Genomic DNA, 10,733 nt, shown 5'->3' on the forward strand with positions numbered 1-10,733 from the left:
TTTATCAAATACTTAGTTTCAAGTGATTGTTCACTTAAAGGGATCGTCCATCTTTTCAATGACAGCGCCATAAAATAAGCCAAAACAATACATTAAACTAGGGCAGAGCAAAAATTTGAATATTTTGCTCATCTGCAGTTATTTAACAATACATTTGTGTTGCCATTGTTTTAGGTTAATCAAACACAAGAATAAAAGACCAATGTGGCTTTTTTTTTGTCATATTTATATGTTGTCAGTCATGAAACTACCCGTATCATATACAGTGGGGAGAGTAGTATTTGATACACTGCCGATTTTGCAGGTTTTCCCACTTACAAAGCATGTAAAAGTCTGTAATTTTGATCATAGGTAGGCCTATTCTTCAACTGTGAGTGATGGTATCTAAAACAAAAATCCAGAAAATCACATTGTATGATTTTTAAGTAATTAATTTGCATTTTATTGCATTACATAAATATTTGATACATCAGAAAAGCAGAACCTCCAAATATTTTCTATTGGGTTCAGGTCTGGAGACTGGCTAGGCCACTCCAGGACCTTGAGATGCTTCTTACGGAGCCACTCCTTAGTTGCCCTGGTTGTGTGTTTCGGGTTGTTGTCATGCTGGAAGACCCAGCCACGACCCATCTTCAATGCTCTTACTGAGGGAAGGAGATTGTTGGCCAAGATCTCACGATACATGGCCCCATTCATCCTCCCCTCAATACGGTGCAGTCGTCCTGTCCCCTTTGAAGAAAAGCATCCCCAAAGAATTATGTTTCCACCTCCATGCTTCACGGTTGGGATGGTGTTCTTGGGGTTGTACTCATCCTTCTTCTTCCTCCAAACATGGCAAGTGGAGTTTAGACCAAAAAGCTCTATTTTTGTCTCATCAGACCACATGACTGTGGTCTGATTCTCCCATTCCTCCTCTGGATCATCCAGATGGTCACTGGCAAACTTAAGACGGGCCTGGACATGCGTTGGCTTGAGCATGGGGACCTTGCGTGCGCTGCAGGATTTTAATCCATGACGGCGTAGTGTATAACTAATGGTTTTCTTTGAGACTGTGGTGCCAGCTCTCTTCAGGTCATTGACCAGGTCCTGCCGTGTAGTTCTGGGCTAATCCCTCACCTTCCTCATGATCATTGATGCCCCACGAGGTGAGATCTTGCATGGTGCCCCAGACCGAGGGAGATTGACCGTCATCTTGAACTTCTTCCATTTTCTTATAATTGTGCCAACAGTTGTTGCCTTCTCACCAAGCTGCTTGCCTATTGTCCTGTAGCCCATCCCAGCCTTGTGCAGGTCTACAATTTTATCCATGATGTCCTTACACAGCTCTCTGGTCTTGGCCATTGTGGAGAGGTTGGAGTCTGTTTGATTGAGTGTGTGGACAGGCGTACTTTTATACAGATAACGAGTTCAAACAGGTGCAGTTAATACAGGTAATGAGTGGAGAACAGGAGGGCTTCTTAAAGAAAGAATATTTGTTTCAGGTTTCGTCTCTCACAGTTGAAGTGTACCTATGATAAAAAATTACAGACCTCTACATGCTTCAAATCGGCAGTGTATCAAATACTTGTTCTCCCCACTGTATGAAGGCAAGATGGGCAATCTGGGCAAGGATCAAGTTCAGAAAAAGATGTTTTTTTGCTATTATGAACAACAAGAAAGATTTGTGATGTGAAGTCATTACAATGCACAGGACAATGCAACATTAAGCAATACTACTATTACATACTACTAATTCATTAATATTAATACTATTAACTATTACTAGTTAAATGTAACTATTACATACTATTAATACTACTATACTTATTCTAAATTGTTTCAAGCCTGTGTGTTCCCTATACTTGATTATATTGTGGGTGTTAGAGGATTTAGGAATATATCTAATTGTGAATTAGTGCAAAATAGTGCCATAAGATATTTTCTGGGTGTGCATAAATATACCCCTACATTGGCGATAGTGGGAGACATGGGATGGGAATCATGTAAGGCTCGCTGGAAGAGCTGTATGGCCCAGTTATGGAATCGTCTCTATTAGATATGGACGCAAATAGGTTGACAAGGAAAATATTTCTCTGGGATAAATACATTCTTGGCCTTTGGTGTAACGACATATGCAAATTATTTTGTAATTATGGTTTTGGGGAGTTGTTTCTTAATAATGAAAAGCTGAATATTGGTTTGTTTAAAGAATTTGTGTTTGCTAAAGACAAAAAGCAGTGGGCCGACGACATATGGGCTAAGCCAAAATTGTGTATTTTTCTAATGATAAAACCAGAATATGGCACTGAGAATTATGTTGTATATAATTTGTCAAAAAGGCAAAGATCTTTATGTGCTCAAGTGAGATCTGGTGTTTTGCCTTTGACTATTGAAAGTCATAGAAAATGATCTAGAAAATGAGTTTAGATTTGTTTTCTATTGTCCTTTTTATTGTGAACATTTTTTGTTTTGTAGAATAAAAGCAGAGATTGATATGGTAAATATGGATGATGCTCAATGACTGAGATGGCTGTTCACATATGAAACATATAAATTAGCCAATTATCTAGATAAAGCTTGGGAGAAGAGGAAAAAAGCTCTTTATCGAGATGAATTGTAGATGAGAATTTGTTGTATGTGTGTAAGTGTATATACATGTGTGTATATGTATATATTTGTATTCATGTATTTCTCCGAATGATTTGTATACAGGAAGATGTTTGTTAAATAAGTAAATTTGTGGTGTCTTGTAATCCCATGTGGGATGGGCCAAAATGTGTTTAGATGTTGGGGGAACCACCTAAAATAAAATCCATCTCCACACCAAACTAACAGGGATTTTATTTTTTATTTTATTGTTCTAGCTTGTTAAAGAAAATCTTCCTTCTTCCTAATAAAATAAAAACGTATGTCCGTATGTCTCCTGGATGCAATTGAGTATGCTTGGACTTCTTTTTAGTATTATATAACATTATTTTTCTAATAAAAGTAGACTATATATAAAATAAGTGGTTCTTTAACTTTTTTTAATAATGTAACCCCTGACCAGTTAAAAACATTTGTGGTTGAAAAAAATGCCTATATAGCAAAGATACAGTAAAGGCCTGCACCATCAGTGTCTGATTTACCAAACAACATAGTCACTGAAAAACACTTAGAAATGCTATACTTAAAACTTTGAATCTGTCAAATACTTTAGTTTATGGTCAAATATCTGCTAAACTTATGCCATTCCCATAATCATGCTAATTAGCAAATGTTATTATGCTAACATGCCAACGCAAAAATGTTGGAACATGGTACACCTACCTGCTAAACATCACAGGTTAGCATGCAAATGTTAGCATTTAGCTCAAAGCACCACTGTGGTGTAGTCAGTCTGGTTTAAATTGAATCGCACGAGTAACTGTCAAGTACTCTCTAGCCAAGTATCACTGAGGGAGACATCAATGTTCCGTTTATGGTCCTGACCTCTGACCTCACTGGGTAAATGTCTTTAATCATAAAACGTGTATGGTTCTGAAGTTTATGAAAACATTTGCTGCATGTAGGCACCTTTTAGGGGTCTATGCAGATTCTCAGACATCCAAGTACTACTGAACAAAATTATTAACGCAACACTTTTGTTTTTCCCGCCATTTTTCATGAGCTGAACTCAAAGATCTAAGACTTTTTCTATGTACACAAAAGGCTTATTTCGCTCAAATATTGTTCACAAATCGGTCTAAATCGGTGTTAGTGAGCACTCCACCTCACAGGTGTGGCATATCAAGATGCTGATTAGACAGCATGATTATTGCACAGGTGTGCCTTAGGCTGGCCACAATAAAAAGCCACTCTAAATTGTGCAGTTGTGGTTCAGAAACAGTATCTGGTGTTAGGGTATAAGTAGCAAGATAGCCTTATCAATTATACCTACATTGAAGGTCAAAGGCAACTTTAAATCTCAAAAGGAATAGCTCCACATTTTGGGAAACATATTTGCATTCTAGCCAAGAGTTGGATGTTTAGATTGGTACCACTCTCATATGTGTCCATTAAATACATGGTTACAGCCAGCAGCCAGTTAGCTTAGCGCACACACACACACACACACAGGGAAACAGCTAGCCCATTACTTGGCTCTGAGCAGGAGATACTGCGCCCAGTCGAGAAATAGTATGTCATATTACCCCCTGTACAACAGTGAAATGTTGGATTAGACAAACAATATGTGTAACCTAGTAAGCTTTAGGAGGTGCTAGTAGGCATATTTTGTTACCTCAAAAACACAGCCGGAGTAGTTGTTTCCCCTTGCTTCCAGTCTTTATGCTAAGCTAAGCTAACTTAGCCTAGAAATCTAGATGCACCCTAGCGGCAGCAATATTATTTTGCAGCCATGGGCCTTCCAACATCTTGATGTGGGTCTGGCTTGTCAGGCTAAAGCTAACTGGTTGCTGGCTGTAAACTTAGATTTAGTGGTATCAATGTCTGGACTATTCCTTTAACAGTGTTTTCGGTAAAACACTGGTGTGGACAAGCAGTAGAGTTGTGTTTTTGTTTTTATAGAAAATTTTATTCAACATACATTTTCCAGCAAAAAGGCAATATACAGGAATAGTTGTCGTACACTGCTGCTACACTGAGGAATTTAAACTGGAAAAGATCAAATTAAGGTGTGATTCTGCAGGTCATCTTTGTACTGCACTTTTTAACAAGACAAAACCAATGCAGTTAGTTTTGAAAAGAAAATAAATCCAAATGTAACAGAAGAAACTTGTCAATGGTACATCAGGAACGCAAAAAAAAAAAAAAAAAAAAAGGAGAAAGAAAACCCTACACACAAGAAATATGAACACCTGGCTCCTTCTGTACCCAACAACAAAGGCGTGTGTTTCTCTTAAATTTTACACGTTCATATTTTTAAATATACAATTTTTAAATGTTGTCTTTACAGAGCCAGCTATGCGCTATTAGGGGAGCATTCCATCTGTGCTTTAAAAGAAACAAAAAGAAAAATAAATTCATAGGGCTTAAAGTGTTTCTTACAATGCTGGTTTTGTCTCTACACAACCCTCAAACCTGTAGGCTCGAAGTGTCGGCAGCTCCCTAGTAAGCACAGCGCAGTTACTGCTCCCAACCACCTGGAGGCGACAGTTTCCATCAATAGAGAATATGAAGAAGCTTGTGTGTGTGTTTAAGTTTACAGGAGGAATGACTGAGAAAGACATTAAAACCCCCTGAAAAACTAAAAAAAAAAGAGAATCAAGGGCTAATGTGCGTGCGTGTTTGTGTTCCTTTAAAGTCACTGAGCATCTCAAAACCACAAAATGTACATTGCCAGTCCTGAGAATCCTCTGACATTAAGTGCCAACGTGCAAGATGAAATACAGACAAATTTCCTCCTTAGTTTTTTCCCCCATTTATTTTTAAACAGATGCTGTGGATTTTTATTTTATTATACAAGATCTGCAGAAAGAGACAAAAAAAAAAAATCATTTTTCCTCCAACCAAACTAAGTGAGAAACAATTGTGTGTAAACTTGGGAATACTTGTTTTGTTGCACTAAAGGATGGGAGCAAAAAAAATATATATATAGAACCACATCAGGGCAACTACCGAGCCTCAGGATGGACGCCATTTTGCATCTGCAAAAATGACCATCAGGCTCTTTTCCCCCCCATCTTTTTCTGTCAGTTCTCACAAACATCCTTTCATCAAACTTTCCACACAGCAGAATGACACCTCTTCAAACAATTCTATTTAAAAACAACCCCCAAAAGAATCTGAAGGGAGAAAAAAAAAAAGCTTGGGATGATGAGGTGGGAGAAGGAAACAAAAACTTAGTCTAGAAGTTCATATGTGTGTGTGTGTGTCTGTGTGTATACTTATATTTATACTGTGTCCTACTTCCTCTCCGCTTATTTAATATTAAAATCCAAATTCATGTCTCCCACTTCCAGACAATCAAAAAAAAAAAAAAAAAAAAAAAAAAAGAAAAGAAAAAACGGGCAGTCAACAAGGTAGAGAAGCCAGGAAAAACAACAACCGAACAGCCTCAAACGTGGAGGGGGGACGATTAAAAAAAATTAAATAAACAAAATCAACAATCAGCAGGTGGTTGGTGCAGTTTATTTTGTGGTTGAAGGATAATCCGTCAGCTGCAGCAAAATCCCAATCGCTGAAGACATAGTGCCGGTGTAGAGCTGTAGGTGTCCAGGCAGGGGGTTAAAAGTGATGAACACACACATACGCACGCACGCACGCACGCACGCACGCCCCCACCCACCCACCCACCCACCCACACGGTCTCTCACACACACACAGCACACACACACACACACACACACACACACACGCGCACGCACGCACGCACGGTTGGTTACAGTCTGTGGTTATGGTGTGTTAAAGTAGGTAGGGAGAAAGGCGGAGCAGGAGGATGAGGAGGACAAAAAGGAAGGGCGGGCTGCTTTTAGTTGTGGATCTTGATTGCTTTCTCCAGGTAGGTGTAGCGACCTCTCTTTGGAGCTTTGTTGAAATGATCCAACCCTAGCCAGGGGCGCGGGTGGGACATGTTACCTGGAAGGAGACGCGTCAGAGAGGTCATTACACGTCCCATTTATACGCATTATCTCTATCTCTTAATGCTAATAAGGCTTACATCTTTGTGTAGTTACAGACAAAACTAAGCTTCCTGGGTTAGGACGTGCTCAGGCTGACGCGGCGAGGCCGATGATGCCAACGCAGCAGGCTCCAGAAGAAAAATTGCTGGGTTGTCCGGCAAACAAGTTGAATTAGGCTGAACGTTTGCAGTGGACAATCAAATACCAGCAAAGTAAAGCGATAAACTGCACCGTGTTAAAAAAGACACGGGGGCAACATTGGTGTGGGCATGAGACAGAATTCAAACAAACAAAGGCAGCGATTAATCCCTCCTCTGTCTTGGTGATCCCGATGTAAAAAGCCCAATTAAGATGGTTTGATTTAGAGATGTTCCGATACTGTCTAAAACGCTGGTATCGGTATCTGGAAGTACTGGAGTTTATGCACCGATCAGATACCACGTAATAAAGCCCTAAAGAAAATCTACATTAATGTAGTTTATTTAGGTTCTTTTTCTCTTTTACTTATTATTTTAAATATATGACACTCTGGTACTGGATCGGTACTCGGTATCGGCCGATACGCAAGTTCAGGTATCGGAATAGGTATCGGGAAGCAAAAAAGTGGTATGGGGCCATCTATAGTTTGATTAAAACCCATCTACCAGGAATGTGCTCTTGTGTGAATTGTATAGGGGCCTTTTGGCATGACGATGCACTAAGTTGCAGAATAAGTGCAACAAAAGTAAACCGTTTGCCCCGGAGCCCTGCGCTGTACCAACGCAGTGGCCTCCTTTAAGTGACTGATCTCCCAGGACTGTCTTTGTGATGCATTCGCCTGCTTGGTGATGAGCCTGTTGCACTCCTAAGGTTACTAACTTTTGTACGGTAAGAGCAGCAGCGGTTGTGCTGGCAGCAGAAGCAGTAAATACCTGGCTGTGGTTCAAAGTCCTTCAGGTTGACCTCATACTCGTCTTCAGTGATGTACTGATGCCGTCCCATCATCACAATCGCAAACTTGAACTGAGAACAAACACACGCACGCATGTCACTTGACAGCCTACCACTGTTGACCTGCGGAACACTACATACTGTCAAAAATATTCAGACTGATGGGTTATATGGAGTTGTGCCACACTTCATGTTGAATAAAACAGTTATTTACCCTAACACGCCCTATACACAATACTATGCATAAAACTAGAACTGTTACGGTGACATTTATTGAAAAATGTACATCAATTATTTACTGGGAAACACTTAAAATGCACTCAATACAGCAAATTTCCTCTGGTTGTGCAAACAGACTGAGGTGTTGTACCTTCTCAAATTCTTTCTCTTGAATGTCCAGCATGGTCTGGATCCTCCTCATCACCTCCCGAAATGACTCGCCCTGTTGGGAGGGGGGAGATCAGACAAACACAGAGCATGAAGTTGGGACACACACACGGACACACACACGGACACACACACGGACACACACACACCTGTCTGATCTTGAGCAAGAAGGGGATCCCGAAGGTGCCGAAGACCTCCTTGTGGAAGTGAGCGACAGGGATGAGCATTTCACTGTCCTTGTCCAAGTCCACCTGGTCCAATGGAATCTCCTGAAAGAGGGAAGAGTGACCGAGAAGACATTTAGTCAGGTCGGTTACTAACTTTAGAGCAGGCTTCGCTAATTACTGGTTACAAAATGTGTGTGGAACGGTAATCAGTGTACAGTCAGCTCAAAATTAACATGGTACTTCAAAGAGCAATTTCACTAATTCTGTTAGTGTTTCACCAGGAAATTGCTGGTAAATGACAAAAACAACCACTAGATGGAAAAAGGGTATTTTACAATAACTTTGAATGCACCACGAGGCTGGCGAGGAGAGTTTCAAGTGACACACAGTCTGTTGTTTTTTTTCGACAGCGGCAGCTGCCGTTGTTACGTCTCGGTGTTGGAATCCTCTACAGTGAAATACAATCACTGTTTAAGAACGTTAGCGATCAGCATTTTAACCGTGTTTAATCCAGCTGCTAGCTAACGGTAGGCTAACGTTACCTGCTGCCAAGTGTATTATGCTAACTAGCGTCACGTGCAGAGATGCTTCTGTTGCCTCTAACGTCCGTTTCGGAGCATCAGAGGGCAGCGCTGACATTTCAGGAGCACCGAAACCTGCGTTACTATTTGGTTTGGTAGATACCGGTTGTTAAGGCACCGGTGCCGTATAAGCGCCAGGTTTCGGTAACTTATTGTTAGGTGTAGTTCAAGTGCATGAAATTTGCTTCCGGAGGAGTTTGGTGCTTCAGATTGGTTTGAAGAATTAAAGCTCTGCAAATGACGGCTGCTTGTGTAGACAAACTTAACGGATAAAAAACCAAAATATTACTGCATCACGTTTATGGCCTGTTAAGTGGAGGAATGGGCAAAAAAATAAATAAATAAAGAAGAGACACTAAAAACCGACACACAGGGAATGCCTAAAACACATACCTCTATTCTGAAGGTGCGGCTGGCAGCCGGAGATAAACATTCTAGCAGCTCGTCCTCCTGGTGAACCCCGATGATTTTATAGCTTACTATCTCTAACAGCCTGCAGAGGGAGAAAGAGAGGAGGAGAGTCATGAATAATACTCCACAGCAGCTTTTCAAAGTCAAGGGATTTCTCAGAGCGTAAAATCACATTAAACAGGGAATAAAAATTGGTCTACAAAAATAATTTGATGCAGATGTATAAATCCCAGTTGTTAAAGACGATGCATTTATAAATCGTTACTCTGCTGATGAGCTTAAATTCTATTTTGCACACAGAAAAAAAAAAGAAAAACGGAACAGATCCAAAGAACAGGTTTTAAAATTTTGGTCATGCACACGGTGGATACCTGAGCTTCTCAGAGCCTTTTTCAGAGAGCTCCACTGCCTTTTTACATTCTTCCAAAAGGTCCCGCACACAGCCATGCTTGTCAGGGTAGAGGGTGATCTCCTGCAACAAACACATTTTAGGTCTGCGCTGGAACCAAACATAACATTTAACTTATTATGTGTAGGGACATATTTGTGTGTGTGTTACCTCCTCTCTGAACTGGCTGTTGAGCCATATGGATTTAAAACTCCTCCTGTTCTCAAAGTCTGTTATCTTCATCTTTAACTGTGGATGCATGAAGAGAGAGAGAAACCATCAGAAATATGTTTTGCTGTGCTGTGTGCTGCATTCAGGAAGCAGTCCAGTGTTGATGGGTGGCTGGCAACACCCTGTTGTCAAATACGTTTCCATAATTCAGATTCCATGGGCCCACCAAAAACCGTTGGGGTCGGGTGCGATGCCACATGGGTGGCAAAGGTCAGGGGCCTCGACGGACCAGACCCGGGCAGCAGACGCTGGCTCTGGGGACGTGGACCTCACACACACACACACACACACACACAGTCTTTTCCATTTGGATAAGGGGTTGGACTCCCTTTGCCCAGGGTGTGAGGCATATCTCCAAGCTACAAATAAGTTCTTTAAACTGCCAGAGGGTCGACTGGAGGGTTGTGGGGGAAAACCAACTGTTGTTTTATTTGCACCAAAATAATAATATACTGGTGGGGCTCCAGACAAATGCCTGGGGACTCATCTTTTCTGGTGGTTTTTGTTGTTGGACTTTTTTGTCATGGACATAATGAAACCATGTTTGGGATGCACCTGGTAAGAGCTTTTAGGAAATCAATGAAAGATTTTTTAATCGTTTCATCTGATAGATCACAAGAGGGGGCAGAGCTGTAACCGAACCATTGTGGTGAGTAGGGGTGGGGAAGACTGCAACTATTAAATATTACTATTATATTATTTTGGGGGCATTGAACCCGAGTAACAATGTTCAAAGTTATTCTGCCAATTATTTTGCTCAGTTAATCAATTAATTGACACAACGGTGGTCAGGGAAGCCGTCCGACTGAAGAAGGAGTCTTTCCGGGATATGGCTATAAAACATCAAAGAAAACAGGGAGAAGTTTGAAAGACATGGAGAAGGACCACCAAAGTAAAACTCTCAGGAGGGGGAAGGGGAACCATCAAAAAGTGTACAGTAAGGATGGGACACAAACAGGAGGTATTGAATTCCTGATTAAAATGTTAGAGGCAGAAGGATAATGGGGGATTGAAAGAAACACTGATGTATAAAACAAATAACCAAATGAGCAAAATG

At 40.8% G+C, this 10,733-nt stretch overlaps 1 protein-coding gene across 4 annotated transcripts in view; it reads right to left on the bottom strand.

Moving 5' to 3' along the window:
• Nucleotides 1–6,268: 6,268 nt before the first annotated feature.
• usp7 (ubiquitin specific peptidase 7 (herpes virus-associated)) overlaps nucleotides 6,269–10,733 on the bottom strand; it is a 31,219-nt gene continuing 26,754 nt past the window's right edge. For all 4 annotated transcript variants that reach the window (XM_028599216.1, XM_028599215.1, XM_028599218.1 and 1 more), the window contains exons 25-31: nucleotides 9,617–9,694; nucleotides 9,429–9,529; nucleotides 9,040–9,139; nucleotides 8,048–8,167; nucleotides 7,882–7,953; nucleotides 7,493–7,583; nucleotides 6,269–6,537 (exon numbers count right to left, since the gene is read on the bottom strand). In XM_028599216.1, coding sequence (XP_028455017.1) covers nucleotides 6,431–6,537; nucleotides 7,493–7,583; nucleotides 7,882–7,953; nucleotides 8,048–8,167; nucleotides 9,040–9,139; nucleotides 9,429–9,529; nucleotides 9,617–9,694 — 669 coding nt within the window. In that variant the 3' untranslated portion in view covers nucleotides 6,269–6,430. The remainder of the gene's footprint in view (nucleotides 6,538–7,492; nucleotides 7,584–7,881; nucleotides 7,954–8,047; nucleotides 8,168–9,039; nucleotides 9,140–9,428; nucleotides 9,530–9,616; nucleotides 9,695–10,733) is intronic.

Source organism: Perca flavescens, chromosome 15 (genome assembly GCF_004354835.1).
Source record: "Perca flavescens isolate YP-PL-M2 chromosome 15, PFLA_1.0, whole genome shotgun sequence".
In the NCBI taxonomy this organism is placed as follows: domain Eukaryota; kingdom Metazoa; phylum Chordata; class Actinopteri; order Perciformes; family Percidae; genus Perca; species Perca flavescens.